At 56.4% G+C, this 27116-nt stretch overlaps 5 protein-coding genes across 5 annotated transcripts; 2 read left to right on the top strand and 3 right to left on the bottom strand.

Moving 5' to 3' along the window:
- Positions 1–11243: 11243 nt before the first annotated feature.
- Positions 11244–14740, bottom strand: CkaCkLH20_06906 (tyrosine-protein phosphatase non-receptor type 6; the record flags this gene model as incomplete). Its single annotated transcript, XM_038889623.1, has 4 exons — positions 11244–12701; positions 12750–14085; positions 14132–14442; positions 14492–14740. 4 exons carry the CDS (start codon positions 14738–14740, stop codon positions 11244–11246), a joined length of 3354 nt encoding a protein of 1117 aa, XP_038744986.1.
- Positions 14741–15546: 806 nt separating this feature from the next.
- On the top strand, positions 15547–17201 carry CkaCkLH20_06905 (uncharacterized protein; the record flags this gene model as incomplete). Its single annotated transcript, XM_038889622.1, has 3 exons — positions 15547–15842; positions 15892–15952; positions 16005–17201. 3 exons carry the CDS (start codon positions 15547–15549, stop codon positions 17199–17201), a joined length of 1554 nt encoding a protein of 517 aa, XP_038744985.1.
- Positions 17202–17606: 405 nt separating this feature from the next.
- Positions 17607–18568, top strand: CkaCkLH20_06904 (2og-fe oxygenase family protein; the record flags this gene model as incomplete). The annotated part of the gene is made up of 2 exons (XM_038889621.1): positions 17607–17878; positions 17986–18568. The coding sequence occupies 2 exons, from the start codon at positions 17607–17609 to the stop codon at positions 18566–18568; spliced, it is 855 nt and encodes a 284-aa protein (XP_038744984.1).
- Positions 18569–18642: 74 nt separating this feature from the next.
- On the bottom strand, positions 18643–19212 carry CkaCkLH20_06903 (uncharacterized protein; the record flags this gene model as incomplete). Its single annotated transcript, XM_038889620.1, has 1 exon — positions 18643–19212. The coding sequence occupies one exon, from the start codon at positions 19210–19212 to the stop codon at positions 18643–18645; it is 570 nt and encodes a 189-aa protein (XP_038744983.1).
- Positions 19213–20842: 1630 nt separating this feature from the next.
- On the bottom strand, positions 20843–26949 carry CkaCkLH20_06902 (nuclear pore complex protein an-nup82; the record flags this gene model as incomplete). Its single annotated transcript, XM_038889619.1, has 3 exons — positions 20843–21930; positions 24305–26552; positions 26605–26949. 3 exons carry the CDS (start codon positions 26947–26949, stop codon positions 20843–20845), a joined length of 3681 nt encoding a protein of 1226 aa, XP_038744982.1.
- Between the last annotated feature and the right edge of the window lie 167 nt (positions 26950–27116).

The raw sequence follows: 27116 nt of genomic DNA, 5'->3' as shown, positions 1-27116 counted from the left end.
CAGGGGCCACGGTGGTATCACGAGTTTGACGTCTGAGGTTGTCAGTGTCGGTGTCGGTGTGCAAGGAGAAAGACTGTTGCTGGAGATGTTGCAGCTGCGCTGTAGAAGCTGGTCTGGGACGTGCCAAACGTACAGCCTGCACGTCGCTAGTGCATTTGTTTGGGCTCCTCGACGGTTTCGATTACCGCAGCCTCGAGTACGGCCACCGCTGACTGGCTACGAGTCTGCTGTGGGAAATGGTGCAGAGTGACCGCTTTCTGGCCATTGCGGCCGTGGAAATTTGTCGAGGTCTCCTCCTTGTTGTTGTTGTTTTGTTTGATGAGGTAAGAAAGCGGTGCGAAGCCGATCCCGTTACAGCTGCGAACCTTGAACCAACCCGCATCGTCCGGGTGGCCCTCTGCTAGTGCTTGCTGCGTTGTTCCGTCGTGCAGCTTAGCAGGACAGCACGGCGATCCCCCGGACATGACGCTACTTTAGCATCTCGGCCAGAGCAACGAGCCGGACTCTGGAGCCACTGCAGGTACCGATTCCTCCGGCGGTACGACGGTCTCTTCCAGCACGGAGGACGGTCCATGCCAGATGGTCACCAGTCCGTGTGCCTGTGTCACTGGCAGGGTTGGGGACAGGAGACAACGTAGACTTTGTGCACACTACCAGCCAACGGTCGGTATCGCAGACATGCTTGTGGCGTTCATGTACTGGAGGGCTGTTTTTGACTCTAGCTCGCGACCGTAGCAAATCCAAGCTGGTCTGACAGCGCACCAGAGATGCTTGGGTATGCTGGCGGCTAACACGGCGAGCCTTCAGGCGAAGAAGTCAAGCGCAACAGAGTTCCGAGCAACGAGCGACGGAGCACGTTCGTGCGGGAACTTGGCATCAGACAGTCGATTGGTTGGTCTCTTCCGGGCCAGAAGGTTTGGTACTCGCGCGTGGTCGAAATGCACAAATCAAGATTGATCCCGGCTTGGGACTCTGGAGTGCAGACCGGGGCGGGACCGGAAGTCTAGTTGGTGATGTGCATATGACTGGTAATGGTGGAGGTACGTAGAGACATGCGGTGACGGGATGGGAGGCTCGTCCAATCAAGTGGTGTCTATCGGAAGGTAGGTAGTTGCTGCGTATGAGTAGGGCGTTCGGGACGACAAAAAAGACTTGTTGACATGGTTGTTGATGATGATGATTCTGATGACGGGGGCGCGGGCGCGGGCGCGGGAGGCTGCGACTTGCTTGCCTAGATCTCGTAGCCGGGGGTCTGTATCGATCTTGGAGCTGCACTGTACCGAGTCGTCATCTGCATCGGGAGGTCGCTGTGGCAGTGGCCGTCGCATCACCGTCACCGTCACCGTCGCTGTAGCGGTCGCCGTTGCCATCAGTATCGGAATGGCTGTCCACATGGAACTGGTGGCTTGGGTTGAGTGAATGCCAAGGGGTGATGGGCGTGCTTGGATGCTTCAGTGCTGACGCGATGTGATGTGATGCGAAGGGATTTTCTGCTCGAGCTCGGGTAGGCGTTGGGGCAGGCGCATATGCATGACTGCAAGCCCACAATGTTCAGTGAGTTGCAGGTTCCTATGCCATCAGAGCAGGGCGAAGGGTGCAGACAAATTATTCTGTGCAAAAGAGAGATCGGAATGCGAGTTGATTAGATGGCATCTGCACCCATCCGCCGAGGACCAGCCCCAGCCAGATGTGCATTCCGATGAATAAAGTGCGACAAGTGATGAAAAGATGGCAGCCTTACTAAGGTACATTATGTAATGTACCTTCTTAGGTAAGGTAAGGTAAGGGGTGTGAACCTCTCATTGGCTTCGAGGTCATTGAGGGCTCAGAGTGGATACGCGGGTTGGATGTTGACTGGGCGTGGAATTGAAGGGGAAAGAGCCACTTGTCTTTGCAACTCCCGTCTGCACCTTACCTCAAGGCGCCTGCCATTACCGCCATTTCTCTTCAATGAGGTAAGGTCAGGTAAGCCGCCTTTCCTCCTTGCTCTTTCCCCCTTCACCCATAACCGAAAATAGCCAGAAATGGAATCAAGTCAGACACAAAACAAGACAGTCGGAGCTAACTTTATCTTCCATAAGTGATTGTTGGTGAAGCCAACGACAGCAGACTGACACACCCGGTCTCGTTCTTACCGAGACAGCGACGGACGCCCTCGAGAACTTTTTAAAATAAGCCTCGAGTCCCGTCCGCCGTCAGTCATAGGGGCGCGCCAAACGTCACTTGGCATCCGCGCACCTCCCGATGGCTTGCATCCGGTCGTGGATAAGGGGAGAAAATAGAAGTGTAATTTAACTTGAAGTGCCATGGACGAAAATATTATGCCTACCGATTTACAAGTCACAATGTTGAAGTATTCGTAGCTAAAGGCACACTTAGTGTAAGGTATGAGCGGCGTAAGCAGACCCCACTTTCCATCTCAATCTTGAATTGGATTGATTGATTGATTGAGTCCTTGAATCTGATTCTGAGTTTGGAGACAACTCCTGGTCAATCGACTATTCCTATTGGCTCTGATCCCGCAGCCCAGAGATGAGGCGGGGAGGTTTTTTCCGATCCAGCATTCCCATTCGCCGGCCTACCACACCCGCCCCTTCCCTTCCTTCACCGGTGCCATAGACCTGGACTTGCCAACTGCTGCGAATATCCGCCAACAACCACTTTTTCCGATATGAGATGTGATAGAAGGAGACAACAATTCAATCTCATCGCATCGCATCGCACACCTGCGCAGGATCTGGACCACACACACGCACATCCACCAGCATCACATCACATCCAACAATCACACAAATCCCGCACCCACGCATCCACGCATCCACCTGCGTACCGTACCAGCAGAACCGATCCTCGCCCTCGCCCTCGCACTCGTACTTGCACCAGCAATCTGTACGAAGTACGCAGTACTATGTGCTCAGCACCTTCTGGCCGAGACGTACCCTGGCCTTGTCTTTCAGCCTGGTTTGACAGATGAACACCTTTTCGCTACCTTACACAAACACGCACACATCACCTGCGGCCCAACGCACATCCCTCCTCCATCCATCGTCAACCGGTCAGTCGCGGCTGTCTTCCGGTCAACGCACAGAACCGACCAGTCGCCCAGTCCTGTTTCGAATTCTGGCCAGGCTCCATCTTCAGCTCCTTGAGGCCGCCTTTTTCCCTCCTGCTGCCTTCGCCAAATGAGCAATGGCACATCGAAACCCGCTAGAACAAGTCTCTTCCTCCCGCTGTTGTCGTGGCATTGATGGCCCGGTCAGTCGCTGAAGTTGTCCAGGCATCGACGCCACAACCTGCGCGTTGACACAATCAAGTGCCGATACTCATTTGCACTTGGGGACCGAGCCCCGCCCAGAAGACGTCCATGGATCTTCTACAACGTCTCAGGAGAAGCCCAATCTGCCTGCCAAACGCCATCTCTTCCTGCCTGGACGCCGACCTGGATCTACATCGTATTGTCGTCCTTCTTGGAACAATTCGACCAGTCTTCCAAAATGGCGGCCGCTGAGCGATCCCGGCATATCTCATCACTAGTCAGCAATCAATCAATCAATCATTGACCGATCCTGGACATCCCAGCGACATAGCACAATGCCCTCCCGCTGCCCTGTGCGCCGGAGCACATGCCCACCTGCAGAACGGACAAGACGATCATGCCAATCAACGTCGGTCTGGCTGACAGACCTCCCAAGATGCTTGCCTGTGTGTCTGCTTTCCCCGGCCATCTCGCCCGCCTGATTGGTTTGCCAGCCATCATGTTGAACAAACTGCATAAGCCATTGCTGCTGTCTCCTTGGATCATGTCCGAATCCCTTCGACTTGCTCCTCACCGACGCCGCGGCCCTCGCGCCTGGCTGCAAATCGAATCGAATCGGACGACGCTGCCTGCAGACACCAGCAGCATGCGTGATCACAATCGCCCGCTGTTCACATATCGATCTTGCTTCCCCGGCTCTGCATGTCTCTCCGAACAAAGTTGCCGCCGTCAGGTTGTCACTATCCGCACGTCTCGAAGGATACCTTCTCCGCCTATCAAGGGTCAATAGGGGAGTTCGAGCTGTTGTGGAGGCTGCCTTGTCATACCCACACGGTCCAGGTCCGTCCTAGCCTCCGCTGGCGACAGGGGATATCGCGCTCGAATGCAACCCTAAAAATACCTTGTGCCACGAAAGGGAGCCTCCGAATTGCTTCCGAGAGGTCTTCACGTTATTGTTCGTCGTCCACCGGCTCTAGAGCATCCTCCGAAGCTTCAGGTCGCTGTCAAAGACGTTCATCGACGAACCTTAACTCTGGCCGCTCAGAGCTGGCTTGATTGTTGTTATTCTCGACCGAAATAGAATGTCCGTCTCTCAGTCCGGCCGAACGGACGCAAACATCGCGTGGTGAGCGTCTGTTCGCCTCAACGCCTCACGTTTCAGAAGACTTGATCGACTCGCCTGCGGCCTCCCTTCATCTGTTTGCATCGCAGTTCAGATGCTGCGTACCGTTATGTCATGTCGGCGGGTGGCGTATTGGTTCAAATGTGCTCGTCGGTCTTCCATCACTCATCGGCAACAATACGTACTTGCATCTATCTGTCGGGCGGCATGTCCGGCCTACATTGCAAAAGGGCAACAAGAGGATCGCTCGAGTGGAGATACGACTCCAGGTTGCTGCGCACCAACACATGGCATCGTACGTTTGACAGCTCCACGATGTCTGGGAAAAAGAAATGGGACTCGTTTTCTCGATGAATGCCAGGCCTGTCCGGTCTGCCAGATCGCTGGGTGGCCCACCCGGCCGCATGAGCAGGGATCACATTCGCAAAAATCACCCAACTAAGCAAAGATTACCCGTCGTAAACGTTCCCATTCAAATGGATCTCTTTGTCAAAACCAGGGGCAGACTTCCCATTAATGAGACGGCAGAGCCCGCCAACTGGGGTCCTTCAAGGGTACCTTGTCTCTGTTCCACCGACCCAGTAATTCTGCTGCTCCACGTTTCGATTCGACTCGGATCCGGCTCCGTTGTTCACTACCGAAACACCCCGAACGGCTTCAAGGTCAGGTGATGAACACCTCGACACGAGCCCAGCTGTGGTATGTGAATGATTGGAAAACATCCGTCTTCATACGAAGCTGTGTGACGTGCCGAAGGCAATGTTCAAGCGTGGGGGGGGACAGCCGCGAAGCCGCATTCCGGCGGGAGAGAATTTCTGCCGTCGAAGGCATGCCAAACTGCAGGATTGTTGAACGAGCGGGCTGGCGACAATCCCGGGGATTTGGTCCTTTAGGGACGCCGGGGACCGTATCCAGCATATTGCCTTGGAAGACTATCGGAAACCCTGAATTTTGATGGGAGAATTGTACCAAGAGTCGCGGCCAGGTTATCGATCTTGCCAACGCAATCTTCCATGGCCTGTCAATGTTGGCGAGCCGGGGGCGCGGCCGGCTCAAGCATCTCATATCACGGTCATCATGACCCGCATGTTCACATTGAGCCTCCGGCCCGGTACTTTGATATCGTTGAGTTCAATGAACCAAAGCCCCTTGCGTGGCCCGGCGAAAGCCGCAAACAACGGTCACACGAAGACCTGCTGCTGTGGTCCCCGGGAATCATTGGGATTTCCGGTGAAAGGCGGTGTCATGGGTCCCCTATCTACCCTCTTACCCAACTCAGCCCGTCTGGGCTTCAGACGCCAATTGAACGGGTCTTCACATCAGCGATTCCTCAAGTGGACAGACGGTTGTGCAACCACAAGACGTGCAGCAGCGTGCTACCAGCACTCGTGTTGCAGCCTGTCACCGGGCTTCATTCTCACAAACCACACAAGGACGTGCGCCAGCTTCCATACCAAGGTCAGGAGATCCTTTGCACGTAGGGATATCCAACGAAGTCCTGGAGTCCTGGACCCGGCACAGTCACCCTTTCACTTTCCGTTGTGTTTATACGCAAAGCCCTCGAGTTGAACAGACCATGCCAGCGTCCATAACCTAGGACCTTGGTTATGCTACGTTCCGGATTCCAGACCGCAACGTTGATTCTATCACGGATGCTGTAATGACCGTCACTTGTCCTTCGGTTCCCATTGCTGACACGGGAACAGGGCGATCTCTGCTTGATGGATCTTTGGTTACCCTGGGGTTCGGCGAACAGGACCGACAACATTGCTTCTTGCAAGTCCTGTTCGAGCGGCATGCTGCGAGATGCAGCGTGTTTCTGGCATGATCAATGGCCAACAGAGTTTGCTTTCTTTTCAGCTATGGACCTTGGCCGATGTCCCACAGGCCTGCCGCCATATGCAGGTCGATGATAGTCCGGGCATCGACGATGGGTTGTCGACTCACCACCACGGTCAAGTTGATCCAACTACGGATACAACTCTGACTGTGATCCAGGCCCTGGCGAGACAGGCTCGGCTCTGTCGGAGACTCGGAAACACCTTTGGTCATCTGATGATTCCGCTTTTCACAGATTTGGTTGACACATCCTTCGAGAACAACCCAATCTTGTCCAATTGACGGACGAGCTGACCAGTCCTGGCCCGAATCCCGAGATCAGATATGCCCGCACAATTGCTCAACTGCGGCTAGATTTGAACCCCTCCGAGCGCAAAGTTGGTGCTCGCGTTATACAGAGACGGTGCCAATGCACCACCCAGCCGGGAATCGCCGTACGCCAGGCCATCGCCAGGGCGTTGACAGGCGCTTTCAAAGACGCCCAGACACGTCGTACGAGCTGCAAGCACCCAAATGAAGCCTATACCGCTTTCGACTCTTTACATACAATCAAGACAAATCATCTTGTCCGACCATCCCATATCTCAAATTCAGTGGATACTTTACGATGGCGGCCGTCATTCGCGAGGTACGAATGACGGTCGTGACAACGTCTTCCCCTCTGGAGCACCCAGATCGGATCTTTAGGCGGCAGTGGTGACCCTTGTCACGGCCCCGTGTATCGCGTCGCGCAAGCTGCTCCTTATTAAGTAACACGGCCGCTTGGGACGGCCGTGCTGGGTTCAATACCGCCCTGGTTCGCCTGGGTCCTGAAAGTGACACAGACATATCAGATGGAGATCAAGAGGTCCACCGACCGGTAGTTCCACACGAACCTGCACTCGTGTAGTCGGTTACGGCAATGTCGAGTTGTCGGCAACGTCAGTTGTTGCAGCCGCTTCCTGCTCCGCACGTCAAGCGCAAACCTTCAGAGTGACAGCAACGGTCAACGTTAGCGCCCCAGGGAAATAGGGTATCCGGGCTAGGGTGACAACGGCCTGAAGAGAAGGACAGGAGAACTTCCAGTCGGCGACATCGTCTTCGATAGGTGGAGAGACTAGCGGGCGTCGCTGACGGCCTGCGGCTCCCATCTCGTCATCATCACCCCCTCTACATTCATCATCCACAGGGGCGACAGCATGTTTTCACGTTCAGCTGGACTTCTTCATTCTCGGTGACGCTCACCGGCTAAAGAACATGAACGAATTCCTGGGTCCGACGACGATCCGGCACAGGGCTGCAGACCGCACAGAGGCAAGACGAGGCCCAGGCCCAGATCCGAGCGGAGGATGCAGAGTCGAGGGAATCGAACAAAGATTATTGGAAAGCAACACATATTAACACCCCACCAAAGGCGACTTTGAGGGCAGCTTGACGAGATATCTGGGCTCATTATGAAGTCATTCTCCTATGGCGAATCTCGCTGGTCAGGACGAGCTCCATATTGCTACCCCCCCAGCCGACGGGAGTCATATCGATTTGCTGCTCCCCACTGACCACCAATATTGCAAAGGGGATCTGTCAAGTTTGACAGCCGCAAGGGGACCACCAGATCCAACGCTGATGGATCGGACTAGGACGATTCTAGTGGAGTGGCAAGAGAGTTAGGAGGTTTAACGTCCAAACATGTCCTCTGCCGATACCATGTTCCCCGTCTCCTCCAAGGATCAGCCACGCAAAGGGGAGCATCGATGATTACGCTGGACGCAAAACTGGCGTGACTGGCAAGGATAGGTGAGGAGCCAAAAGGGCTCTCCCTTTCTTGGGGTTGCCGGCCCCTGAGGCCGAAGTCAAGGGGCCCCGTCAGCATGCCATCCACTCGCAACTTGTCAAGCCGCCCCGCGGACAATGACCGCAGGCAAATCTGGGCTTACGGTAGACCTGGTCCCGGAAGCCGTGCACAATTGCCAATCTTCTGGCGTTGCTTCCGGACATCTGAAACCGAAGAGGCAGGTCCGACCGGTGCCAAAAACGATGATTATTCTCCACTCGTTTGCCTTGATCTGATCCCGGCCACCCGACGTTTGACTGCTCATCGGCCGCCCAGCCTAGGGGGAGCCCTTGACGACAGGAGAACAGGGCCAGCCAGCCTTTACGGAACCGCTTTCACAACTTCACCCTCCTTTCTCTCGACTATTCCCAGTCCTCACTCTCCGTCCCTGGTGCCAGAACCCAGCCTTAACGTGGCCCAAGCGTCCTGTCAAAATCGTCAAAAAAACTTCAAGTGAACTGGGGACTCCTCCCCCGGCTGGCCAGGGGGTACCCCAGCACCTGTCACGATTCTGGCGAGCGAATCGCATCCCATTCTCGCATTCAGGCCAGAATGCGAAATCCCAACGACGGTGGGCCTTGACACTGTCATAACCTTCAACGACGTCTCGTGGAAAGGGAGCCCCAAAAGGCAAAAGCAAAAGATGGGATTGACAAAGCGCAACGCCCACCATCTATGTACGCACGGGAGACATGTCTCTCGACTGCAGGAAATCTTTGACAGCCTTCTAAAACGGCGTCTGCAATGTTTCTTCAACCTCGAGCTACCGCCTCTCTGATTTGCTGATTCGCCCCCTTTCCTACAGATTCTCGTTATGATGTTATGTCGTGCATATCCACGACCCGCTGTCAAACCACCGTCTGTCGATGTTCGGGTCCCCTCGCCTACCTCCTCCGCTCGCCGGCAGGGATAGAGCCTCATACTTTCTTTTTTGGCTCTTGCAATGGGACGGTTTTGTACAGGATCTCGCTGCTTGTTCTGCCCATCAGGAACCCCTCACACCCCTTCAGAATTTGGCAGAAAAGAGGGAGGGGGGGCGGGAGCAACTTGTCACATTCCCGTCAGCCAGTCGCAACTCGTGGAGTTTTCTGGCAGGACCGTTGAGGCTGCAGTGGGTTGCGGGTTGCGGGTTACTCGACTGCGCCACCCTTTGACTTGTCTCGAAAAGAAACATCAGTCCGGCTCTCAGGGCCACCAGGGAGGGGGGGGTTTGTCACGCTGAGCTGCTTTCTCTTCTGGACGACACTTGCGAGTCTTGAGGTGAAGCTTGTCACAGACGTGACGACCCAACACTCCGGCCAACACACACACACACACACACACGCACTACGCATGCGTCCCAGCACCTTTCTCGCGTGAGCTGTCAACGACGGACGTTCTTGACACCCGGTCTGAGCAATTTGTCATTCCTCGTCTTGTCCCAACGGCCTCGTCTGCTGGCACGCCGGATTGGTCAATCGGGCTTTGACAGCTCGGCAGGAACATTGGAAGGCAGCAGTCACACACTCTATTCGCCTCCTTCTCCTCATGCTTAGGCCTTTTCCACCCATACAGATGGCCTCAACCCCCGGACGTTCGTCTTTGCCATGCGCTCGCTACCCGCAAGAAAGGGCTGAGCAGACAGACCCGTAGACAAGACACCAATTCACAAACACACACACATCAGACCAGGCACTCGAGACACGACAGCTGGGTTGCCGTGCCTGAATTAGTTGAGACCGTGTCTATTCGCAAGACTTGGGATTAATTTGCATACTTCAGGCCTAATTCGGAATAGGAGAGATGCGGCCTGAGCAAGGCAGAGGGGAAATTCACGAAGAGCTGCGATTTTCTTCTTACCTAACCCTATATCAGACGCGACCACGTCTTCGTGATATAAACAAAACGGCACCTGAGAAACGCCGGATCACCACAGATCAATGATCAACACTGTACCTGCCGCAAACTCCCTAATCAATCTTCTGCCCCAACGGCCTCCCGTCTTCCCATGCCCAGGCTTCCCTGAGAACCCCTTTTCCTCTGCCTCAGGACCTTGCGTGAACCCCCCTCATCCCTGGAGAGAAGTTGACAAATGGCGGAGATTTTCTCTAGAAAGGGAGAACCTTGTTAACCCCAAGACGAGGACGACGACGACGACGACGATTTCTCTTCTGAGCCTTTTTTCAGTTCGTAACGTCAAATCCCGAAGTCGAGGAGAATGGATGACGTGATACCCGAGCATCCGGGACAACAAGGGGGGGCCAGAGATCAGAGAACAGAAGAACAGAAACACCACACCGTTAAAGCAGGAACAGGGCGTGGACGACGGGACGGGTTTGTGGCGGCAGAAGCAGCAGCGGCGGCGGCAGCATGATCCAAAACGTCCCAAAGGTTGGGTGGGATGCGATGGCGATGGCGATGTCGCGCCAGCCCACACCCGCACCGTTGGCCGGCCCCCCGGTCGTCGTCGGTCGTGATTTGACATTCGTTCGAGACGAACGGGCTGCCAGGCACCAGGCACCAAGGCAACGTTGATCCCCTTAACCTTTTTTCTCCCCCCCCTTCCCGCATGGTTTGGTTGATGCTTGTTGTGCCTGACAACCAAAAAAAAAGCCCAGACAGAAACATCCCGAAAGGACGGACGGGATGGGCGGATGGAGGGGAAACCCCTCCATCGAGAGTGTCGCTCTCCCAGGCACGACTCTCATAGGCGGCCCGGGAAGGTCCTTGATATGCGAGAGGGCGACGACGGGATGGGAGGGAGACGGAAGTTTTTTTGGTCTGTTAAAGCAAGCAACAGCGCTGTTCATGCCTATATCTCCAAACAAATATGCTACTCCCGCACAACGGACGAAAAGAAGTAATTGAAATGATTTACCATGCACACCACACAATAAGGACGAAATCTGATCCAAGGTTCTTCGCTGGTAAAAAACGAGAACACGCCGTCCCGTGCTATGCCCAGTCTCCGATATTTTGTCCCCCCAACCCTCCGAATGCATTTCCCTGTCTACCTTTTTCCCTTCTTCGACTCCAAACCATAACCCGGTAACCCGACACTCCCCCCGTCCGTACCTACCTACCTACGCCCATCCATATCCCAAGTAGGTCGCCGTCCCTGATCCCAACACGACGATGTTTGGGAAAGAAGCCAGCGACATGGTGGCATACCCAACCAGGAGAAAGGGGAATGATCGACCACTGAGATGAACCCAACGCGCCGCCCGTTCCCCAACTCATGCTCGCCGTAGAACCTTATTTAGGAAACCGCCCCGGCCCCTTCTGGGCGTTTCATCCCCGGACGCGGCGGCGGCGACGGGGTTGTTGTTGTTGTGTTGATGTTGTTGGTGGGAGGGACGATGATGTTGATGGACGTCCTTCGTCGTCCCGTCTTTCCCCCCGAGGCCCGGATCGCTCGCCAGCTGCGCATCTCCCCTGCTGATCTTGACGTACGAGTCGTCCGAAGGAAGAGGCGGCGGCGGCGGCGTAGTGGCAGCGTTAGCGGTAGCGGCCGCCCCCGAGTCGAAGTAGCAGCCCTCGGCGGCAAGTTTCGACAGGCCCGGCGAGACGTTGGCTGCGTTGTTGTTGTTGGACGGAGGAGAGACGGTGGTGGAGGACGAGGAGGTGTTGTCGTCCTGGTCGGAGGGTTTCCCCTGCCGGATGTGGGAGAGGCCTCTGTCGAGGTACTCGACGAAGGGAGCCTTTGTGTCAAAACCAAACGACGGGCGTCGTTCCCTGTCGCCACCCGCTCTGTCACTTCGCGTGGCAGGCTGGTCTGATCCATCAGACCGGACAGGAACAGGAACAGGAACGGGAACGGCAGCTGGCGCGTCGGGTGCGGTGGTGGAAACGCAGCGGCTGCTGCTGGTGCTGCTGCTGTCCAGGGCTTTGCGGTAGAGGTCCGGGACGCGACGCCGGAACTCGGCTTCGAGGTCTCGTTCATGCTGGCCCATGGCCTGGGCGCGTTCTGGGCTGGCGGTAGGGTCCGGCGTGGACGGGTTGACTCTGCCCTCCTCGCTGTCGATCTGAGTCAGCAGGTCGTCGTATTGTTGCCGCAGGCGCGCCGCCGCGTCAGCGTCATCGTCCTCTGACGGCCGTGATTCCGTTTGTTTCTGGGCGTTGTCTCGACGGTGCGGAGGTTCCGCGCGGGCTGGGCCCCCGGCTTGCTCGTGCGTTGATGTCGTTGAGGAGGCGGCGGTCTTGGACCCGACGATGGAGGCGCTGTACGAGACGCTGAATTCCCTGTAGTGACCCTTGAGCACGAAACACCGGCCCGGCCAGCCCCAGGATTTGAACTTCTGATAGAGGACGTCGGCGACGGGGCATTCCCATGAGGAGTCGACGGCGCGGGCGTAGACGACCATGCAGACCGCCGACTGCCACTGTCCGAACTTTTGCCTGCTTGGCTCGTCGGGGAAGGCTCGTTCGATCATGTCAAAGGGGGCGTCTTGGATGAATTTCAAGGGGGCGCGAAGGTTGATCGCGCCGTTGATGTGGGATCTTTCGAAGTCGGTGGGCGATCGAAGATCGATGAGGAGTATTCTGCTGGGCGTGAGGATCTCGATGATCCTGTTGAGATGATGGGGCAGGATCATTTGGGCGCCTTCATATGCACCTGGTGTTGAGCCGCCCATTTTAAGATTCTGAAATTGTTGCGAGACGACGTCTCTTTCCCTTCGGTGATGGAACCAGGCCTGTCTAGTCAGTGTCTGTCTGTGAAGATGATGATGCAAAGTGCATACCTCGACATCCCATAGCTCAATGCCCAAGTTTGACGCTACGAAGTTCTTCTGGTCATCATTTGGAAGAGGCTCTTGTTGATAGTACTGCTGGAGGAGTGTTTCAACATGTTGTGAGAACTTTGGTGGCTCGGCGATGTCGCGGTAGACTGTGGTTCTTGAGCTCCTTTGCTGATTGGGGATCATGGTCCGTGAAATCACCGCCTCGGACGACGTCTGAGAAGCCGAGGACAGCTGGCGTTGAAGTGTTGCGAGGGAGGTCGTGGAGTGACCTGTTCTTAATAGCCCTGCCGCGCCCCTCGGTGGTGATGAAGACGGCGAGACAGGTTCAGCGGATACAAGCTGCCCACCGGCCGTGTTCCTCCTTGAAGCCTGCCCCATGCCCAGCGAGTAGGACCGCATGTCGGCCAGTCGTTGGCTAGCAACGCTGCCCTGATCTGTAGGCGCGTATGTGTAAGTCGTGTCTGAGAAGAACGTATTCATTGATGCAGAGTCGGGCTCTGTCAAGTCTGGTTCCGCACGAGAGCCCCTTACTGCGACTTGCATCGCCGCCTTGTCCTTCTGCCCCTTCTGCAACATCATGTTGTTCGACCTGATGAAAGCTATGAAGGAGGTGGCGTGATTTTCCGGCAGAAGATCCCAAACCATGACCGGCATCGACAACAAGAGCAGCGTCGAGTGGCTCTTGAACACCCCCTGAACCTTGACATATTTGGCCATGGCTGGGAAGTTGGATAACCATTGCTCCCATGCGTTGAGATCCAACTGCTGGTTATCTTCCAGAGCAAGCGAGATCATGACGTGCGGGGTGTCTTCGTTGGGCTCCCCAGATATCGGTGCCCCTGGCCCTCGCCCTCCCGGAATTCCTTCAGGGGTTTCGCTTTCGCTGGCCACTGTGTCCTGCGGGGGCGAGGGAGGTCGCGCTTCGGGTGGCAGAATGCGGGACATCTCGATACTCGGCGCTTTGTGGTTTGATGTCATCATGAAGTGGACAGGCGTCGATCTGGCCTCGAAGAGCTTGCCGTTGATCGTAATCGGTCTGGGGTGCTTCAGGCGGGCAAGGACTTCGGCATGCAACATGGCGGCAGAAAAGGCGCGTAGCCTCCATTCCTGCAAAACCTCGATTAGAGCGTTGGTGAACGAGTAGCGGCCTGGATCCGGTGCGATGGCATCCCAGCTCGACGCGGAGATGGTTTCTGTGATGCTGTTGCCGTTGGGAAACGTGGCACTCGCAGCTCCGGCACAGCAGTCGAGAAGGATGAGAACGTCCGAGGCCGAACGCTCTAACAAGGTCTGGATTGCTGACCATTGCAGCCACGGCGAGTCGGGATGCCGTGTTCTATCTCACGTCAGGGCAGTCCAGCACGAGCAATCATGTCACTTACGCGCACCAGGTGCTCTGTCTCGACTCATCGATCCTGGCATGGCCGCCGTAGTAGACCAGAAAGAGGGTGTCTTGTGCTTCATGGTCCTTGATCAACTTTCCAACTTGCATCATAAGCTCCAGATGTGAGTTCTCAGAAGGTATAGGGAATATCTCGGTATCAAAAGCGTAGTCCTCCCGGAGGCACCGTTCCAGGTCCTCGAGTTCGGGCAAGACGAAAAGGTCGTCAGAGCCCCAGTGAAGCAGTAAAGCCTGCACTTTCTTATATCGCTGTGAAGATCTACCACGATTGGGGAACGCACGGTTTGCGGACTACGAGGGGTCAACGAGATGCCGAGGTGGAGATATCCGGCCGACTTACATCCTCCAAGGTCTGGACGAAACTGTCGAGGTGTTTGACATGGTAGCTCACTCGACTTGTGTCGTGTGTGGCGGTCCGGGGGGCATCGCCGGAGCTGGATCCGTACTGGCCATCACCAGCTTGTGAGTGTACTCTTCGCGACTGGTTCGTCGTGACTCTGGCACCTACAGTCGAGTCTGCACTGCTCACGCTGTTCCCATCGTGCGGCCGTCGCGACCTGATGGTCACGTACGGCTGGTTGCTACTCATATCCGCCGGCGTCGTCGTGTGTCCTCCCTAATGCTCCCCAACTCCTCCTCTTTCAGATCAGGTATGTACGTCGTCCTCTGAGAGCGGTTTGCAATATCGCAGAAAAAAAAAGTCGGCGCGGGGTTCGTCGCTAGTCGGTATCAATGGGTTGCATGGCTGAAGTTGAAGTGTCGTGGGTGCTACGAAGGCCGGAGGAGCCCAAAGGTCTTCAGTCTCGGGACTGGCGTCTGATGCATCGTTGGGCAGGGTCCGACGGGAGCCACTCGGTCGCGAAAGAAGAGATGGGCGTCGTCGGCGGGTGTTTTCTGGCAATGCCCCGTCGTTGTCGTCGGTCGCGGGCTGGACATCCATCCCACTCAGTGTCGGTAACTAAAACGGTTTAGCGCCTATCAAGCGCCGGTGTCCCAATGAGGTAAATGTGGACCACTGCTGGGGTCTCATGAGTGCACGTGCATCGAAGCTCGTGTGGCTTCATGTGGCTGGTGAGGAAGCTTGGGCCGCCGTCAGTGACACCTCATCCACCTCATCCATAGTGGAGCTCACCCGAGTCCACTGAAAGCTACCTGGAATACCTACCTACCTACCTCACTACAAACCCATCCGTACACCGAGCGAAGTGTCCTCAGCAACGAGTCCGGTATCGACACCGGTCACACCGGTCACACCGTTCAATACCTAGCTACGCTATACCTACCGTTTCACCGAGAGTCCACTCATCGACAGCAATCTGAGTTTGTCTGTCGCCATCTCCAAGAATTTCTGACCACTATATACGAAGATCTCCATTCTCAGCACACGACACCAACATGCGCCAGCGAATCACCTTCATCCACAAGGCCAGTGACGGCGTCCCATTCGAGGATCTCACGGTGAGCGATGCCGGCATCAAGGGTCCGGAGATCAAGTCCGTCCGGGAGGACAGGGTAACCCTAGCTCTGGAAGAGCTCCCATCTGAGCTGTCACAGCTCCTGAGTGAGAGCCATGAGCTTCACATTCGATGGGTTAGTCCGGAGGCCTACGACACAGTCAGTCCCTTGGACTCGAGGGTCTCACCCGGCTTCCATCTATTCTATACGCCGAAGAAGGAGGGGCAATGGGATGCGTGAGTTTCGTAAGGAACAATGAAATACCAGGTGTTGACGTGAAATCAGGTCCAAGCTATGTGAAGCTCTCAGCAATGCATTCGGCGCCACTGGCTGCTCATCTTCAGAGGTCTGTACACTCAGCGTGCCTGGGTCGCTTTTCATTTCTGACTATTTCACAGTCTTTCACAAGTCTTCCGAATGACAGATTCTCTCACTCTGCAGCATTTCAATACTACGAGCCGCTAGAGAACCTCACGCAGTTCATCCAACACACAGCCGATAAACTGTGCCCGACATCGAACGATGCCTGCAAGTCTCGCACCGAAGACCTCAAAAGGGTGTCCTCTCTAGACGTCTCCTACGACACGATCTCCCACGCCCTCAAGATGACCGCCCAGTGGCCTTACGATCTCCATCAGATCTCCGTCGCTTCGACACCCGGCCACAGGACCGAAGTTGGCATTCTCACCACCGATACCTCTTCTAAGCCGGAGCCGCACGAGATCGGCATGACGGGCGGCCTCACCGTCCTAGGGGAGCACAAACAGCCGTCGCCTGTCCTCTTCAACGTGCCTGCCCGCCACCGGCGCCACGCCGAGTCCGCCCCCGGCTCCTCCTTCTCCGCCAAGTTCCTCGAACCGACGGGACTGCACCCAACGCTCCAGCTGACACTCAGCTCGCCCCGCCCGCCCGTCGACGACGCCTACTGCGCCATCCACGCACACTTCACCCTCCCAAAGGCCATCTTCGCCGATCGGTACCAGCTGTCGGACGACATCTTCCTCAAGTCGAAAAACTTGACGGCCCTGCGCTACTCCAGCATGCCCGTGGACCTGGAAGCGCCAGCCTACGCGACAAAGCCGTGGGGCTCCGGCGTGCTCCTCGAGCTCGCGCCGCCTGCCTCCGCGGAGGAAAAGGACGGCGAGTGGACGGCCGAGGTCCCGCTGCACCTGCGCTACCTCGAACCCGCCGCCGGCGGCTACACGGACCTCCAGCTCCCCTACCCCGCCGTCTTCTGGGCGTGTTCCTCCGAAGAGGGCACCAAGTTCCCCAGCAGCCCCTTCGAGCGCGTCAACCTCGGCTACGACGCGCTTTTCGGGCCGCGAACCGTCTTCTGGCACGTCGAGCCGCAGCCGGCGGCGGAGGCGGAGGCGGAGGCGGTAGGGGCTTCGGGGGCGGGCGGTCGGCTTACGAGCTCCGTGCGCGTGCCGGTCCTGGAGGCCGGCCAGGCGGGGTGGGTTCGGATGGGGACGGCGGGCGCGGTCATGCTGGGCTTCGCGTGGGTTCTGTGGAGGCTGGTTGCCGCGTATTCCCGGACCGGGTACGGCAAAAACGCAGCAGCTGCTGCCAAGGTTGGCGAGAAGAAGACGCAGTAGCGGTAGTAGTAAACCACGGTCGGTGGGTTTCAGGATGGCATTATCTCGTCCCGCATGTTGTAACGCAATCATGGGCCGGTTCTCGCTTTAATTGAAATGAGGATCATCTCCGCTTCCAAGGAAAAAGTTGTTTCGACGGGGGACGGGAGACAGTGTGTGCCGGAACTGCACGGTACGGCAACCCGGATGTGGCGGAGCCAAAACACGCGGCGTAGCGGCACTAAGAGCAGAGCGGCGCGGCGGGATGGAATCCTGCTGCCATCTTTTAACTATGTAAGCGGCGCGGCGCGGCGCGGCGTCGTCTGACATTATTTTTAACGTCAGTCTACCTGTGTGTACTGTGCTCTCTCATGTGAATCTCTCTCTCTCAGTGAGGCTTCCGATGAGTCTTCCAACACGACGACCATGATTTCGTACATCGTCGCCCTCGTGGCGTTCGTCGTCTTCTTCTCCGACCCCATCTACCGGCTGCTGTCCCCGTCGTCCGGAACCCGCATGGTCCGCACCCCACGCCCGCAGATGAACGAGTCGCTGCTCGCCATCGACCACCCCAACGCGACGGCCTTGTCGTGTCCGGCTGATACGTACGCCGTACATATCTTCTCTAAGGAACCGCTTGTCTTGTACATTGAGGGTTTCCTCAGTCCCGAAGAACGATCGCATCTTCTTGGTATCAGGTACTTCATCACCCCCCTGGCCTCCGCTCCCTGATGATTTGAATCACGATTTCTCACAACGAAGCACCACCACCACCACAACTTCAACTAACCAAAAAACCACATAGCCAATCCGAATTCGAGCCGTCGACAATCACCCACGACGGCGCGGGCGTGCATCGCGACACCTCGATCCGCGAGTCCGAGGTGGCCGTGATCCCGCGCACCGATGACGTCAGATGCATCGAGGCCCGCGCCCGGTCCCTGCAGGGCTGGCGCGAGGAGCTGTGGATCGAGCGCCTGCGCACCCAGCGCTACGTCGAGGGCGGCCACTACTCGTACCACTTCGACTGGAGCTCGAACCGCGGCGGGTGGGGCCGCGTGAGCAGCATGATGGTCTGGGTCGACGCGCGGGGCGACGGCGACGGCGAGGAGCTGGTCGGCGGCGGGACGGAGTTCCCCTTGCTCAGGATGCCGGGGCGGAGGGAGAAGTGGTGCCGGTTTTTGGAGTGCGGGAAGGTTGGCGAGGAGGAGGGGGAAGAAGGGAAGGGCGTCGTTTTCAAGGCGATTCCGGGGAATGCCGTGTACTGGGAGAACTTCCGCGCTGACGGGACCGGGGCTGGGTATGAAGAGACGTGGCATGCTGGGTTGCCGGTGAAGAAGGGCGTCAAGGTCGGTTTGAACATTTGGAGTACGGGGAGGATAGATTAAGCGTATTTCACACATGTATTATGGCGCAATGGCAGTTGGTTTCATGATGAGCCCTTAAAATGACAGCAGGTCGTTCAATTTTGAAACTTTTCCTCTACCGCAATAACATGCGAGAGAATCATCCTCGCCGCCTCCACCGGCGTCAACTCCGACACATCCAGCTCCAGCTCCGCCTCCCCTCCAAACCGAAACATGATCTCCTCCCTCCGCACAGCTTCCAAAATCCCGACATCCGTCAACTTCGTGTTCTTCCCTTCGCCCCGTCCCTCCCGGACCAACCTCCTCTGGTTCTCCTCCAAGCCGCAGTCCACCACGACTGAGACGAACGGGACGCCCCTGACCGCGGCCGCCTCGCGGTAGTCCTCAGCCGCGGCGCTGCCCGTGGCGCTCGTGCATCGCGAGTCGGTGAAGATCCAGGTGGTGTCCCTCGTGGCGGGCCGCCTCAGCAATCCCAGGATCTCGCGGCGGAGGTGGGAGCGTATGTCGTCGTACTCCGGGGAGGAGCGCTCTACCATGGCGGCGACGGGGTCGATGAAGAGGTGGTTGTGCAGGACCTTGCTGCCTGGTATGAGCTTGAGTAGCTCGTTAGCGATGGTGAGCTTGCCGACGCCCGGGTAGCCGTTGATGTAGATATAGCTCGGCATATTGTGTGCGGTGTTTTGCGGTCGAGTTTGGGTCAGGTTCGCCGATGCAAAATGTGTACGGTGTGAGAAGATAACATAGGTGAGGTGTTGTTGCCTTTTTCAAGAAAACTGTCGAGTGATTTATGGAAGAAAATCTTGTGAGTCAACCTTTCTCCGACTTCAGCTGTAATAGTCCTTTGGGTAAACTGCCCATCAACCGTTAACGCTGGTTGAATCTAATAATCATCTTGTAGAAGTGAGAAAAACATCGATACTAAATTATCATGATGGGGTGATTATTCTTAGCATCACTCATAACTTCACGTCAGTAAGTCATCTTCATACTCTCTATCCCCAAGTTCTCTCGCTGAGAAGTATTCTCTCTCAGTCGCACTTCTCTTACTTTTAGGACGACCCGTTTATATTAGCAATGAACTCTTAGACGTCCACAGGACGGAGTCAAGGGATGACAGAATCGTCCCCGGAAGACTCTTGTGTCACCCTGCCAATCTCGACCTCGGATAAAAAGAACCAATGGTCGCTCGATGAGTCAACGCATCCAAGATATACATGCACTTCTCAGATAACACCAAGCTGCCCAATCCGTCATGATCCTACAACCATCCATCGCACCAAGCATGACCCAATCACCACCAAAACCTCATGTGCCCGAAGAACCCCCATCCTCTAGAATCCTACATCCCAATTCCGACCACGCAAATCAAAACTCAACCCGCGTCAGCCGCGGCCTAGCTCACTCATCACCCAGGGCTGCCGAAAACCCATCACACCTAATCACGGCAGTCACACCGAGTGCACCGGCAATCACACACCCTCTACGCCTTCGGTACCAAGACACCGGGTTCACTAGCGCGCCACGCCGTAATCCCTTCCTCGCGTTTTCTGAAGACCTACCGGGTTGTAGGATTCAAAAACGCGAAAATGAGGCGGACGACCGGCGAGGCTGCCGTCGCCTCGTCTGAGTAATCCTGAACGTTGCAGTGTGACAATCTCCCGCGATTGACCAACTGCATAACACAATGGCTCGTATCAATCCTTTCGAAAATGCGGCGGCTGTATGAATACGAAATGTGAAGGTGAGAAGGAAGATGAATTGAATCTATCTGGAGACCTGATGGATGGACCTGGACAATCTACCGTATTCCGATTTGATGCACATGCAGCCTCTTCAAATGGAGACCTCGCGTCATGTCCTGAACAACACCCTTAATTCAACACCAATCCGACCAAAGAAAGTAATACCAAGAGTCTCTCTCTCTCAAACACCTTGCCGATGCGTTGCCTGCTTTTGTGACCAAAGCTCATGCACCTGACCCAAAAGACGAGATATTTGTTTGGATATCCTGTTTCGTCCGTTCTGTAATGACCCCCTGCGACAAAATGACGAGCTAGGCATTGAATCAATGAAGTTGGCTGCTGGTTGCAACACTGTTAAAGTCGAAAAGCAGGGAATTTGGAACGACCGGAAAGTTGAAAGAGAAAGTGCGCCGCATCAGCCGTAGCTGCCAGGGGTGGTGTGACGAGTGGCATGGCTTATTTGTGACCGAACCCATTGTATTTGTACCATCTGTACCAAAAAGCACATGGGTTCTGATCAATAGGTCATGCGACTCGTCAGGCCACCAAGGGATTAGTGTTGAGGGTGAGGATGCGCCGGCGGAGGCGGCGGGGGAGGCGGCGCGATGCTGGCATCATGCTCGACCTCGATCTCGAACTTGGGGATCTCGTCCGCCTTGAAGTACATGCCGAGGTCGTCGACGCCGGCGGCGGTCGAGATGGCGTACATCTCCTTGCCGAACGCGACGCGCCTCACCTTGGCACCCAGACCCCAGAGGCGGCCGGGCGTCATCTCCTGCGGGAGCACGTTCTCGAAGGACTGCCAGTTGCCGCGGACGTGGGCGAGCGCCGTCCTCTGCAGCGCGCGGTGACTGGGCACGCAGTGCTCGACGATCTTCTTCTCCCCGTGGCCCGCCCAGCTGATGACGAGGCGGACGGGCTTTGACGGCGCCGCAGGGGGCGGGGGCGCGGGCACCGAGACGGGGCCGGGTGCCGGGGGTGGAGGGGCCATGCCAGGAGGGGGTCTCATGCCGGGTGGGAATCGGTTTGGGGGCGGCAGAGGAGGCGGGGGTCCCTGGCCTGGAGCACGGGGGTACACACGCGCAGGAGGTCCTCTCCAGCCGGGGGGAGGAGGAGGAGGCTGCGAGTTCGAGATGGGAGGCGCCGGGATATAGGACGGGCGCGTGATAAGGCCGGGGTGTTGGCGACGGCGAGGGGCGTCTTCCGCATCAGAACAGGTCTCCTCGTCGGATGAGGCGGTCTTCTTGGACTTCTTCTTGCTCTTTCGGTGAGGCGATTTCGACTTCTTGCCCTTGTGGGAGATTATGTCGTCGACTTCGCTATCCGACGAAATTGCAGACACGGAGAGCACTTCGGAAGCGTCCAGCGTCGAGGCCTCGCTGTCGGAGGTGTCCGAGTCGTTGGGCTTCATACCGCGGGGGAAGGAAAAGCCATTAAGCTCGACGAACTGGTACACCTCCTGGGCTGACTTGGTGTGAAGGGTTTCGTAGGCGTCCTCGAGGTCGCGGCCGGTGGCTGACAGGATCTCCTGGCGTTTAGCCTTGTGGACCTTCACAGCGTAGATAGTGTACGACTTGTTGGGGTGACGAGAGGTGTAGATGTCGATGAAGGCACTTCTTCCGGATATCAGACGAAGGTTGTCTACAAGTTGCGTTAGTAGCTGAAAGTCTTGACGTGACTTGGGAGGGGAAGACTTGCCCATGATCTGCTCTCGCCAGGCGAGGCATAGAGGGTTGGGAGCCATCGTCTTCAGTAACTGACAATGCGACGGTGTAACAACTTCACGTTTCTCGTTCAAAAGCACTATCATGTGCACCGAATGGTAGCGTTCAGGTGTTTGTAAAGGTGAATAACGAGGATGTGCAGGCCATCGTGACTTCTTATATAATATCGGCTGCACTGGCTGTCTGCCGGCAGCAAGTTGACAGACAGCCTAATGCAAAGGGAAGAAGATGAGGCGAACGGTAAGTACACAGCCTGAGACCCATGCATGACCAATTCTAGTCGAGGTATGTTCGTACGTCTTCAGTCAGAGGCCGGGCAACTGAGGTCGGAGAGGCTGAAGCCCGCTTAGACGCCCATCCCATGTTCGGGTTGTGCATATGGGTAGTATGCATAGAATCAGATAGACAGCCGGCAAAGAGAATGTAGAAGAAGAAAGTCCATTCATCGGATTGGAAGCCCCAATGTACGTGTGTGGAAGTTGCATACCTAGCGAATCGCTGGAAAGGGGGGCTGGAAAAGAAAAGAAGGTCATCAATTGGACACCGCAACCCAATCAGATTCTTTCAGTACGCATGTGCCTTCGTATCGAGTATCTCTGCTGCAGGCAGTAATCGGAGTCATCGTTTCTTTTCGTTAGGTCTGCTGGGCTGAAGTCCTACTGCATTTCTCCCTTGCGCCATTCTCAGCTCCTGAATTCTGAACGCGTCGAAAAAGTGCAAAACGGATCGAAAATCGCATATCTGCCTGCCACGACAACGACCGGCCGACCACTCGTTGGAATCAGATATAAAATAGCGGCTCCCACGTCTCGTCTGCTGGCACGAGTTACACCGGGTGAGGAAATGGTTGAATTCCACCGTCAGAGTCATCGGTCATCGCGGCAGGGCGCCCCGAACGCAGCCCGATTCTACTTCGTGGCGGTCCGCGAGCCTCTCACACCCCCCGGAAGAAAATATCCCATTCGTTTCCACGAGATCCGTTTCGGTAAGAAGTTCGAGCTCGTTTTCTGCCGTCATCCCTGAGCTGCAACCCGCAATGGAAAGAAAGCCCCGCGGTGAAGATCGTCCGGATACCACGAGCCCAATTCAAAGTGAGACACTTCTTTTTTTGCGCTCTGATGATGACGCTCAGGTTGCGAGAGGACGAGCGGCGCGAGGCGTTAGCTCTGCCGTCTCCCAAAGAGATCAACATCACACCGAGTGTCCGACGAAACGGGAAGGCTGAGGTTATTGATGCTCTCTGAACCGTCCGAAGTGTGATCGCTGATGGCTCAGGACGAGGATCATGCCTGTCGAGAACACGCGCCGATCCCGCCTTACCGCAGCATGCAAGGAAGTTGTTTCCGCTGCAAGGTAGAGAAGGAGGGGTGCCCGAGATCAGAATTGTTATGTATCAGAAAACCGTGATGAAGCGCATCTCGAAGCGGGAGGGAAGCACGAAAGAAGCAACGTCGGACGCGAAGGTGACTCTGTGCGCAACCATTTCCCACGAGGGCGACGTCCCCGACCGCCACGTCTCAATGATGTGACAGTGTACGATGCTCCGAGGGTTGGGTGTATTACACGGCATTTGGCAGTCGGCGTTGAAGGCGAGGTCGGGTTCTTGCTGCGCGCTTCCTCCCGTTCCCGCTCCCTAAAGACATCATTTGGGACATCGGGCACCAATGTACAGAGTATCTCCAACTTGGTGTGCTACCCTGCATCATGCAAGTGAGGCTGGTCTTGATAGCCGAGATCGAACGATCTAACGAGGCGCGTTGTGATAGGTGCGCGATTGGTCGAGAGTGCAGTTTCATCCGCCCAAGTTGCCGATCTTAACACCATCCACAGCCAAAGATATTGAAGCCTCCAAGAGCCCAACGTCAACGACGACAGAGCCCAAGACTGTAACCATATTCGGCATCTTCCCTGTTGTTGACATAATCGGCACTGAGGGACGAATACTCAACGATAATCGTTACCTGACTCAGAAGTTGATCTTGTATATTTCAATCCCATGTTCGGGTAGGACGTGCGCTCAACATGACGGTCTGTGATACCTCACCACATGGTTCGTCGCCTTGTCCGGAGTCAAACCAACGTCAGTTGACCTTTAGTGCGTGTTCTGTGCTTCTCGAGGTTCAACCGCTACGTTAGTTCGTCGCATCGCTCTGCGCAAAACCTGAGACGGGGCTTAACGTAACAACACTTGGTATCCTGTCATCCTACCTATCTACCCATACTACCCATTCTAGCTTATGTCTGGAGACGTTCTAGACGCGACGTGACTGCTTCAACCAGAGCCGTCTCACGGTTCAACAGACCCATGACCTGCTGGAGTTTGGCCTTGCGGATCTCCGAGGGGATCTTAAGCTCCGATGCCTTGGACGGCGACTGCTGTGCTTCGTTGCCGTCGCCTGGCTTCTGTATGCGCTCCACCTCGGCAACAAGTTCGTCCCGTAATCGCTGCACGTCCTCAAACCGTTTCTTAAGCAGCTTTTGTTGTTTCGCAGCCGGGTTCCCCAGCACGCTGGCCTCCATGCTCTTGACCTCCTCCACAAACGCCTTCTCCTTGACACTAAGCTCCCGAGTTGCGGCTTTGCCGACGTATTTTCGGACGCCCTCGAGCCTCTCATTCAACCGCTTCTGGCGCTCCTGCGCCTCTGTGATCCGCCGCTCGAACCTGACCTCGTCGCTTTCACCGTCCCCGTCCTTGTCGTTACCCGCAATCTTGTCAATCTTCTCCTTCACTTCATTGGCCTTCTTGATCTGGTCCCGGAGCTCGTCTTGCAGCGTGCTACAGCGGCGGAAAATTTCTGCCACAGCAGTGCCGAGGCGGTAAGTGTCTTCGCCAAGGACGCGATGAGCATCTGTGAGAATCTGCAGAGTCACCGGGGACAGCCGGATCTCCTGGTTTACGATTGTCTTGTGGCGTGAGCTGCGTAGTCTGTTGATGAGCTCAGGAAGGTCAGACTGTTGCTCAAAGGCATGCGACGGCTGGAAGGTTGGACGAGGCTCATAAAAGTCCAGAGGTTCCATCGTGACAGGCTTCTCTTCGTAGGGGGTCTCGTGACGGATGGGGGTGAAGTCGTCTTCGGGTGTCTCGAAAGTCAGAGCAATCGGTTCGTACGGAGTAGCCGACAACAGGAAGTACCCGAGGTCTGGGTCGCGAATGGCAGCACACGCGGCCAATGACACATTGACGTCTCTGGATGGTTGGGTGAAGAGTCTGTCCCTAATAGAGTTCTGCCCATTGACCAAAAGACCGAGACGGAAGTCAGAGCCCGCCTCCGACTCGCCCGAGAGCTCACCCTCGAGACGGAAGACCCAGGGTGACAGAGAAAGGAAGGTGATGCCGGCGTGTGAGGTGACAAACAACGAGTACCGCGACATGACATCTGAAGAGAAGGTCGGCCAAGCGTCCTCGTTGACTTCGATACTGGCCAAGGTGTCGACGCATTGGAACGTAAGTAGAGACGGCGGGTCGGCGGCTGATAAGAGGCGTCCGAGCCTGGACTTATTGCGTGGGGGCAGCCACTGAGCTTCAATGCCCTCCAGATCGAGGTAGACTCGGACCTGACCGGTCGTGCAGAGCAAACAGACGACGGACAGAGAGAGCCCTTCTTGATCCCCGTCGTCAAAGTCCAAGTCTTCTTCCTCGCCCATCATGAGGTCCTCGGTGTCGACCTTCTTACCGATCACGGTGATGTCGGTCAACAAGCCGTCCAAGATGTCCTCGCTTTCGGGGTCGGCATCGAATTCGAACGGACCCTGCAGCCTTGGCACAACACCTGGCCGAGAGGGACGTGTGTATACTTCAATCGGCTGCTCGCCCGGTGCCGTGTCAATGATTTGCGGCTCCTGGGAGTCCAGGTCGCCCATCCATTCGAGCTGCTGCTGAGCAAGGAGCTTATCCCTCTCCGATACAGCGGGGTCGTCCTCCAATGCGGCCACCTTGGACACGATGGACACAGATAGCGACGGGATGAGAGTCGGGGGCGGCGCCCACTTTTGAGGCAGCAAAGGGCACAACGCGTAGACGTCACCCTCCCTCATGGCGACCCAGAGAGTCATCGGACTCCATCCCCCTGATCCACGTCCAGCAAAGCACGCTGATGCGACCTGCATCTCCAAAGAATACTGTGAGAAGCTTGCGTTCGTAGCCGCCGTGGATGCCGTGAAGTCCTGATCCAGTGTTGTGCCATCTACCAGCTTCTTCAAATCGATCGACAGAGTAGGAGAGTCAAAGGACCAGCGGTCTGTGAGGGAGAGCTCCCAAACGCGGACGATCGCATCGGTGGTGATGGTGACCAAGCAGGATCCCTTGACGCCGAGCGGGTGCCAGATCGCCGACGCGACCGATGAGCGCGAGGTAACATGGGTGGTAGGCCCCAGGGTCCAGATCTTCGGTCGCAAGGGACTGGTGTCCTCGGCGGTAAGGTGCGAGGAGTCGGGAACCACGCAGATGTGAACGGTGTGCGTCGTCAAGATAGCGAGGTAGTCGGAGTTGGGTGAGATGATGAGCTGTTGGATGTCGTCCGCGACGGGTGTTTTGATGGTCTATCGCAAACTGTTAGCAGTCGCTTCTTAACTCCAACAGGCTGAGACCTACGCGAAAGCCCTGAGCGGTTGCAGCCTCCTCGGTAGAAGGAATGGCATCGTCGAACGACTGTGTCGAATCCTCACGCTTGACACGGCTGCCCATACGGCGATGCGAGTGGCTCGTCGACCACTTCTCTTTCAGGTACGCCAGGTCGCCCCATCGCAGCTCCTTGCCGACAGCAACGAAGACTTCGGTGCCTCTGCGAGCGATCGTCCGTCTCGGTCCAATGGTCTTTTTCTTTTTGGCGTAGGGCGACGGGGCGCTCAGCGCCTTCGAATCGGTCGAGGGCGCGAACAAGTTGCGGCCTGGGCCATGGGACAACCACGGAGCCGCGTAGCTCTTAACCTTGGGCATTGCGTGGCTGTTCCCGGCGTCTATGTCGAGGATCTAGTTGTTCAGGTGTGTTCGAATTCGCGGGTCGTTTGGAGAGGAAATCGAACCAGAAGGTCGCCGGCGGACTTTTCGTAGGTCTCTGGAGCGTTGTCGCTGAAATGTTCCTGGACGAAAATCGCGTTGCTGCA

This window comes from Colletotrichum karsti, assembly GCF_011947395.1.
Source record: "Colletotrichum karsti strain CkLH20 chromosome Unknown Scaffold21, whole genome shotgun sequence".
Lineage (NCBI taxonomy): Eukaryota > Fungi > Ascomycota > Sordariomycetes > Glomerellales > Glomerellaceae > Colletotrichum > Colletotrichum karsti.
The sequence above is the reverse complement of the archived record's forward strand: the minus strand, read 5'-3'. Positions and strand labels throughout refer to the sequence as shown.